At 36.9% G+C, this 9861-nt stretch overlaps 1 protein-coding gene across 1 annotated transcript in view; it reads left to right on the top strand.

The window, feature by feature from the left end:
* The first annotated feature begins 1508 nt into the window (after positions 1-1508).
* Positions 1509-9861, top strand: part of LOC108668151 (neuropeptide SIFamide receptor-like) — a 39896-nt gene continuing 31543 nt past the window's right edge. Inside the window, exon 1 of the mRNA XM_018155307.1 lies at positions 1509-1839. Coding sequence (XP_018010796.1) covers positions 1509-1839 — 331 coding nt within the window. The remainder of the gene's footprint in view (positions 1840-9861) is intronic.

Below are 9861 nucleotides of genomic sequence, written 5' to 3'. Positions count from 1 at the left end.
GCCAAATGGCACCTACAGTCCGCCATAGGGCTGCTCGACCTCGCCTACCTCACCGACGAAATTTGCGCTATATTGGCCAAATAGCAAAATTAATGTTAATTAAGAATGGGCAATTATTTCACAAAACAATAAAACTTTTGTGGAAAAAGAATAATGTTCTTCGTAAGTGAGCCGATGATAAAGATTTTGAAAATTGTTCGAAAATAACCCGAAATCTACACTTAAACTTAATCTAAACTTATGAGATATTAGCCACATAAATTATTCATTGTAAAGATACAATAAAGTGCTATGATTTATTTGGTTATCACTCATCCTTACGAGGAATAATTAATCGATTTATCTACTAATTGAAATTAAGTTTGAACATTAAAGGAAAGAAAATTAAACCTCTGTAAAATTCCAGGCCGCTATTATCTCATGGATGAATGCACAACAATAAATACATTGATTATTTATTGATTAATAAATTATAATTATTCTAGAACAAGTTAACAACTAGACTGCCAGGTTCACGGTGATTATATTCAACGCATTTTGTAAATTTGGTAGCTTGTGAATTGTCATAATGTTTTAAATTGTCCTGATCGTACGGCACAGACGAAAGGAGAATAGCCAATAAACATCCGCATACAGAAAAACATATTCCGAGACAGAAAAAAACGATCAGCTCGAGTATTATCGAGAATTACAACACTGAAACAGTCGCTGTATTTCACCAGTGGGCATTAGTACCCTCGCTTAAATAATTGGCAGACCGCAATATCTGCACTGTAATTCCCACTTGTATCTAGAGTGTAGTAATCATTTGAATTCTAGACATGGAAAGAATGATTGGCAAACAAAGTGTTTTGTCTTGAGTATGTTATTTCTATGAGGTTCAATCACATCCTCTTAAAGAGATAATAAGTTGATAGATTTTAGCACATTTTTGTTCCTACCACGCACAAATTCTCAATTGATCAAATTAATTTTCTGAAGAGTAGCTGCTAAATGATCACCCTAAGTCTAAGTTCCCTGACAATTCCAATAAGTCTCAGTTTCGTGATAATTCATGACCAATAATTATGACAGCCTAGACTATTCTATTTTGATTTGCATATTTTTCGTGTGAATCCAAGAGTTTTCGCGATGTAACAATGAATTACGAAGCGATGCTCGGCTCACCAGTCGCCTCGTTCGGTCATTCGTGCACTGAGCCTGGGACGGGACGTGCGTCGGTGTCTGTTACTCCGCGGGAGTCACTCGCCGTACTTCAAGGATGCCGACCTGCAACTCGCACTAGGGTTATAGAATTATTATGAGTGCAAGAAGTGAGGTAGAAAGAAATTTATTCGTAAACAATCTAACGAAAGTGTCACGCAAACAATTAATCGTTTATGTTTGACGAATATAACGTGAATTAAAACGTGATAATGGAGTGAACTAGTTCATGGTAACATTACATTTTCGGGCATATTTTCCGTAATTTTTTTTTTTCAAAGCTTACAAGACCAAACATATGCAGGATGGCATTTATGAATGAATCCTATCATTTGGACAGCCCTTATAACAACAGCAATTACAACGATAGCCTCAATTATAGTTATTACAACTACGATGACCGCATAGAATACGATGAGTTTAGACACTCATTCATCACGACGTTGGTGTACATAGTAGCGTACTCAATAGTGTTTGTGGTGGGCTTGGTGGGTAACGTGCTGGTCATGATGGTGGTCGCTCGCACCCGCATCATGAAGACGACTGTGTTTTACTTCCTGTTCAATTTGGCGCTTGCAGACCTGCTTGTGATAATATTCTGCGTGCCTGCTACACTCATCGGCAACGTGTACACGGGTGAGTGCACACAGTCCACAACTGCAGCGATCATGTGCAACGTGTACACGGGTGAGTGCACACAGTCCCCAACTGCAGCGATCATGTGCAACGTGTACACGGGTGAGTGCACGTAGTCCAGAACTGCAGCGATCATGTGCAACGTGTACACGGGTGAGTGCACACAGTCCACAACTGCAGCGATCATGTGCAACGTGTACACGGGTGAGTGCACGCAGTCCACAACTGCAGCGAATATCAGCAACGTGTACACGGGTGAGTGCACACAGTACACAACTGCAGCGATCATCAGCAACGTGTACACGGGTGAGTGCACACAGTCCACAACTGCAACGCTCATCGGCAACGTGTACACGGGTGAGTTTTCACCGTGCAGCACTGAACTGCTGATTTATTTACGCTGCGTTTGCTGCCTATGATGATTTTGGCGGATCTGGTGGTCACCATCGCATGTACTCCGATATTGCATCCTCATACACTAATTGAATTGAAATCACCAAAATCGTTCACAAAAAGAAGTTTTATTAAATATATTTAATTCCATTTAAAAGCAAAATTTTTTACACGCGTCTCTAAAATTGTAAATTATATTTCTTCGTGAGTCTATTGTGCCTTTAGAAAATATGTATAGATTATATAATATAAATACTATAAAAGAACTTTTGGTTGCATGATACTTCTTATTATTTAAAAACATTCTTAAAAATATCCCGATTCACAGCCTACGTAAAATTATTCATTCTTGGTATGCGCTGAATAAATGAAGCCCTCCCTGTAGCTTCGCAGCCTCTAGAGTGAAGGCACCTGTCTCTTGAATATATGAAGGCCGCCCTGTAGCTTCGCAGCCTCTAGAGTGAAGGCACCTGTCTCTTGAATATATGAGAAGGCCTCGCTATAGCTTCGCAGCCTCTAGAGTGAAGGCATCTGTCTCTTGAATATGAGAAGGCCACGCTATAGCTTCGCAGCCTCTAGAGAGAAGGCCCTTGTCTCTCGTACCAGGTTTCTGTTATCCGTGGCTAAGTTCAGAAAAATTAGAACACGCCACAAAAGAATTCACATTTGAAGAATTTATCATTTTATTAGTTTAACTTATTTCTTGTAGTCGTAAAACTCGTTTAGTATAAATTTTGTGGAAAATTAAAAAATGAAAGTCACCTCTATAAATTACCAGTGGCATGAACGAAAACATTTTTATTAATTATAGATAAAGATGCACGATGATAATAATTTGCTGAACTCAATAAGCATTTTTAAGATTTTATTTATTCGTGTCCAGAATGAAATTACTCGTTGAAGAATAAATTTTTTCTCATCGCACAATGGGGAGTTGTGCTAATGTTTCGTCATGTATAGAGAACCTTCCAAATTGAAAAATACGTTCAATTGGCGTTAATGTCGGGAGCATGAAAAGTTTCAATGAAACTATTTTCCTTCTTAATATCTTTCGATGAGATTAAAATACCCTGTGGTGGAATGGAATTTCTAGATTAAAATCTACCGCGGAGCAATCTAGACCTGCCTAAAGTCTTCTCTCTGTAAGGATTGCTTGCGGTGCTGATCAGACAAAAAACTATTGAATTTCTTGGTTCAAGTGGCCGAGCATTTAAAGTGTAAAATAAAGTTTAGAATCTAAACGAATCCAAAACTTTACCGCTAGCAGGAACACCAAAAATAAATGTAATCAGCCAGTGACCCGTACCCTCGCAATTGGGGACAATGTAGAAGTGCTCTGCGCTTAGCATTGCCAAATAATTTACAATAGAGACACTTAGTATCTTGGCAAATTTATCGATACTGTAGAGCAGCGCGGCTGAAGCAATCAGCTGGATTGCCCTCTGAAGATGTGTAATCAGCCGTAAGTATTGCACAACTTCCATGCTGGTCAAGGGTGAAGAAAGTCTACGGAGGCCTACTTCTTACTTACATCGTCCGTCTTTTAGATGTAACCGAACTATAGGACGGTGAACGGTGAGAATTATGCGCAGGCATGCAAGCGTTGCATGCGTATAATTTTTTGCGGAGTGCCGTGGAGAACTTTCTCGAAATGTTTGCTCCTTTTGAGTATCAGTTTAATAACGCTGAAATTTTAATTATGCTTCAATTTAAAAAAAATAATGTTTTATATTAGCAAAACTCTCGATCGTAAGCTATATTTCTCGACGATTAAGCATCTGATTCCGTATTAAATTGAACGAACCTTTTCTCTGTTCCAGTTTACGCAGAGGGGAGATACGATCGTTCCGAGCAACGGATGATTTTTAAAACCTGAAGGCGAGATGTCAATTGCTTCGATCACCAGATAAAGTTCGCTATAAAGGCATTTTGCCGCAGGTTCGTTAGACACAAGACAGCGTAGAACTTCTGTGCTGATGCCAATGGCTTTCGACAGTCGATGATTGCCCGCAAATCCAGCTCGACGCTTCCGGGGTATTGATGAGACTTAAATGCGGAACATTCAACTTCGATAGCTCAAGAAATTCGGTCTTTGAAAAAGTTAAAACTTTATTGGGCAGGCGCTATAATGGATTTCTGTGTAAACATCTCAAGCAATCTTTAAACGATCAAAAAATCAAGAAAATAACTTTAGCGAGACTATTACTATAACAGATGAAAAGAGTGTTTTAATCGAACATTCCCACTTTTACGTTATATATCTCAGTGTTGGAAAATTTATTGCAAATAAATATTATTATTAATAATTATTATAGAAATGTAATTTTATTTCCTGCTAATTGTAAGGAGAATTGAACCTGATGGCATCATTATTCCATCATCAACATGACTAAAATCCAGAGTTCAAAATGCCTTACTGCTCATCGGCTTCACAGGACATTATATTTGCGAGTTTTATGATTATTAATTTAATTAATCAGCATACTATTTTAGGATACATAGCATTTTTCGCTGCCCAGAGAAAATGTTATTGTAAGGAAGAATAATATAAATGAACATCCGACTAATACCGTTATAAGGAAAAAATTATTTGTCGCCTGTTGTTCGTATTTCGGAAGGCCGATGCGTTCAGTAACTTTAGGAACTTTCAAGACGAGGCTTGAAAACAAATGTTGGTAAAATATGGCTCTCGTAAACTTTGCAGAATACAGTCGGGGCATGTCAGAAATTGATAATATTCCAACCAGATACTTTGAATATCCTTATTTCATTACATAATAAAAATTGAAGGAATGAAATATGCTGAATCAAACTAACATAATGACATAAAACGCTGAAGATAAAAACGAAACCGGAGAAACTTCTTGGGAACAGTAGATCACATTTTGAAGTAAATAAATTATTCTTGACAAAAACCTGAAGAAGTCGAAGATACATGCATCTTTCTGAAACATAGCAAATCCACTGAATATTGTAAATGATGCGATTTCATTCGTGATTCAATGGCGACGAATGAATTTAGAATATTAAAATAGATGTGGCCACGATTTCAATATTCTTGTTTCAACTTTCTAATTTGAACATTAATTTTTTAAATCCTAAGAACAATAATTATTCGTCGATTGATCATAGTCAAAAGAGTTACATTCCGAAAAAGATATTGGTTCATGGAGAAAATTGGGCTAATTAAGTTCATTGATGGACAACAATTTATGTTTACATAAAGCCACTTTATTTATTATTTACATGTCAATTTTATTTTTAACTCATATTCCTAACTCCTAACTTTTAACTCATATGCCTAATTGCATTGTCTATTGTTATATATTGCTTGTCTTCTTCTTTTAGAAATGGCTGAATTAATCTATCCTAGTGTATCTCTTAGAGATGATCTTCTTATCCCATCGTCATTATATGTTATTGTTTTTCGATTGTATAATATCGCTAATGTCGCCTGTGAAGCTTTTTAGCTTATATGGGCATTCGCATGGAAGCATTTTGTATTTTTTTCTCCAAATTTTTGTCATTTTCTTGTTATGAATTTTTTTTGTATGCTCCTGTGTGAATAAAGAATAAAGAATAAAGAATAAAGAATAAAGAATTCACACTTACATTATCAATAAACTCAATATCTGATAACAATTTCAGGCATTTTAAAATGCAGCTAAGTTGCGGTATTAAAATTAGCGCTGTAAAACTTTGGTGAGAAAATAATGAGCAGCGAAATGCGCTAGAATGTTGTTCTATTTCTGTTGTCCAGAAATGAAATAAATTAAAATATTTTTCGTTGTTCTAGGAGAATGCAACGCTCCTGTGCTTTGAAATTCATGCATTATGAAACCTAGAGCTAAAAAATGAAGATGAATTCTGATCCCGGGGTTTGTTTTTGGTGCAAGATTTCTTAACTCATATCCTTCAAACGAGTTACTTGAGGCGGCATAGCGTAAAAAGTCAACAAACGCGTGTAAAAGTCAACAAACGCGGCATGAAGACTGATTTGTATCATAAAAAATATTTTTGCTCGAAAATGAATATTTCTAACCAAGGTTTTGTATCAAAAAATTAAATTTATACTTGAATTTATTATTTTGCGCGTAAAAGTTAGAAGGAACCTTTAGGTTTCCACGTGCAAAATGCAATTACCGCAGACGACACCTGTGAGGCGCCGGCCAACATTGTCTCCTTGTTAACAGGAATTGCTGAGAATTTGATACCAAAAAAATGAGCCTCAACTGCATGCCTGAGAGGACGAGCTCATTTCCTTGCACAGCACGAGGCTGCAATACAGCCTTGAATATATAATCCGGCGAGCGCTTTCTCGACGAGGGCAATTTTAACCTCGTTACTAGCTGGACACATGCCTGACAGAGTTCACTTATGATGCACGAATGTCAATAAGAAATAATAATTTTATGCTTCCACACTGTCATTGTAGATGTCTGTTTTGAAAATTAACCTCATTCGGATATATTTGGTATATACATCGATCCATTTGTTTCGTGTAATGTTTTCATTACATTAATATTATTATGGTCCAAAATGAGTTCGTTAGCAAGCACAATTTTTACCTTCATTGGGATATTTACATGGTATTAAGTGTCACATATGTGAGATTATCGTCGTCTTGAACTCTCCAGCTTTGACTCTGATGACTTCTAGAAACTCAAATATTATATGAGTTAGAAGAAAAATGCGTAATATTAAGTTGCTGTTGAAAACCCCTCATTAGAGAGATAGAGCAAGGTATGAACTCTGTAAAAGTTTTTGTATTGTATTTCATACTCCATCACACATATCACATTGTTGGTTACCAAGCATAATCATGAATAACTATGATTGTCATCGGCCAAATTACAAGATTCTTAGTTTAACTCGAAATTTAAATAGTAGGAAAACCGGAGTAACGTTCAGAGCGTCACTGTACGCGAACATCGTTTTTGACATCGCTACACGGAACGAGTATAAACCATTACCGAGTATCTTGATCTTGCTTGATCTTCGTCGCATGTAAAATGGCCAGTTGCCGGACTGGAAAGTGGGATTTATTTAACAACCTCCGCACAGCACGGGAAAGAACTGATCGCTATTGAGGGCTCCACGTTACGGGAGAAATCTACGACGTTAACAGCAGCGATTTTTATATAGGTTTTAGAACTATTAAAAAATAGCCCATCAAACTGAGTGGAAGCGTTTCATGTCTCGCTTATTGCCGCGCTATTTCTCGCTTTCCTCTCGAGGAATGAGACCTTTGAGCGAATAAGGTCGATAATATTTTCATATTTAGGTCACGAGAAACAAATCAAGATTTACTTGAGGTTACAATATAATGTTGATTCTGGGTCTTTGCTGATCTGGTTTTCAAGTCTTGAAAGTGTCCATTTGTAAGCAATAAGTAATTATTCATAGGCAATTTCTACTCATCTGCTTAAGTGAGAGGCTCAAATCCACCTGATACTCAAGCTCCTGTCTACGCAATTTCTCTGATGCAGCTGCCTTTACAAGGGCCATTTGTAGCTTTTACCGTCCATTATGAGGGACAAAGTGGATGATGTTTGTCCAGAAACGCCACTTGCCATTTCAGGTACTGAATGGTGCAACGTTACATACCGTCATTTTAATAGCTCTTCTAATGATTGCAAGGATTCTAAAGCTGACAAACTTTACAATTGACATGAAAGCCCGTAAATAATTGAAAGATGAAGCGCTGACATTCCAATACTACTACAGTCTCAGCTTCCCTGGCGGAGTCAAATAAAGGAGAGGCAGAAAGCTTATGTAATTTCTTTCAGAAGAAAGAAGATGTAATTTCTTTCCGATCTCTTTCAGAAGGCGACATTTTCATGTTTTTGAGCGAACTTCAGTGTAGTTGAGAGAAATATATCTGCGTGTAGTAGTTCATAAATTATTATAAATAAGGATAAATACAATCGGCACAATTTACCTAACATTAAATCTACTAGGATTTATGTTCTTTTTTATTCAATCAAGTGTGCAAGTATATATATATATCCTATTGATACATGAGACATTTTTTGATTAGAAGGCATTTTGCTGCCTCTTCATGGGGAAATAGAAGTTAGTTTAAGCTGTCTTATTCTCTTTTTTTTCTGGTAGAATATTAACGAATTTCAATTTTTTTGCGGCACACCCGAAGAATTTCGATATTTAAGTGTCCGTCGCCTCAACGTCGCGCTTGATGAACACAATATTTTTTCAGAGAGAATAAAAAGCGTTACGTAATTTCTTTGGCACTGATTACAACCACTGGAGACACATGCTTAGTATTTCGAAAATTCAATTAATTTCAGATCGAAATCCCTTGCAAAAAGCTGACCTTATACATGTTTAATCGCCAGGTTAAACAGGATTTGAAAATACAGATTCGATCTCCTAATCAGAAATATAATTGTATCAGTTTTGTTTTGTGTTGATAACTGGCTGTTGCGAATAATATTTGTATGAAATTTTTTTCTCTAATTTAGGCCTCAACAATGTTTTTATATAATGTATGAGCCTGCGACAAATTAAAAAAAGTCGCAGAGTTGGCAATTTTTGAATATCCGACACATAAAAGATGATTTCTGAGCACTATTGCTGCTAGTTCTTCAGTTAGTGTCTATATTTTATTTCCGATTACTTTCATTATAGCTGCTGAGTTCTGATAATTAGAGCTATTTTTAATAGCGGAGAAGTCGCTGAGATCTTCCTCCTTAAACACAAGTGATCTCATTAGAGGGCTTAATGTTCTGCAATGAGCTTATGGCTGTATTGGAGGCCACAAATGACGAACTTCAGAGTCCAATTCTGTCCTTCATCCTCGACCATATGTGTGCAGCTGATTTTCTCATGCTGTCCAGCTAGTAGTCCTGTATCTCTAGTACAGGTCTCTGCAAGATTGTGGCGTGAATAACTGATCGTTTTATCAGTTATAAAGATTAATAACTAATATTTTAATTGATTATTAAGATTAATAATTGATGGTTTTAATAAGAATGTAAGTTCTAACGGTGCGTTGAGAGTAGCTTGATTTCCGGAGCGGCAAAATATCCATGCCAGAGTAGGCAAAATCTCTAATCTTCCAAATGATTATCTTTAATCTACCTCATTTGCCTTATAATCTAAATATAATTAAACATTATATCAGAACATCTTATTGCAGCTTATAGGCGTTATTGCTTGGCCCTCTAGGCCGCATTATCCTTACTTAACAAGCCCATTCATGCAATAATGAGGCAATCATGCAGCGGATAAAGACAAACAAAGCTTACAAGATATAGAGAACAGCAGGCGAGTTTGCTATCTAATTCAGACTGTTTGCGTAAGCCAGGCCGATGATATCACGAAGACCACCCGGCCAGGCCTTATCATGACTTTATAATTGCGCAGACGTCGTCACGATGCACGCTATCTTGTAATTGATCAACCTACGCGTTTGAAGAAGAGTCTTCCTAGAACTTGCATCCTACCAACACACGAGATGAATTTGCATGTTCAAAGGCTCTGTATTGCGCCGGGACGTCTGGATTGATGTTTAGTTGTCATGTTATACGTCGTCGTTGAAAATGGAGTCGAGATTTGTGATCAAACTTTAGCATCCTACACGAATTTCCCTTTTTATGTGTCTGCCTT

Source organism: Hyalella azteca, unplaced genomic scaffold (genome assembly GCF_000764305.2).
Source record: "Hyalella azteca isolate HAZT.00-mixed unplaced genomic scaffold, Hazt_2.0.2 contig11647, whole genome shotgun sequence".
NCBI classification, from domain to species: domain Eukaryota; kingdom Metazoa; phylum Arthropoda; class Malacostraca; order Amphipoda; family Hyalellidae; genus Hyalella; species Hyalella azteca.
The sequence above is the reverse complement of the archived record's forward strand: the minus strand, read 5'-3'. Positions and strand labels throughout refer to the sequence as shown.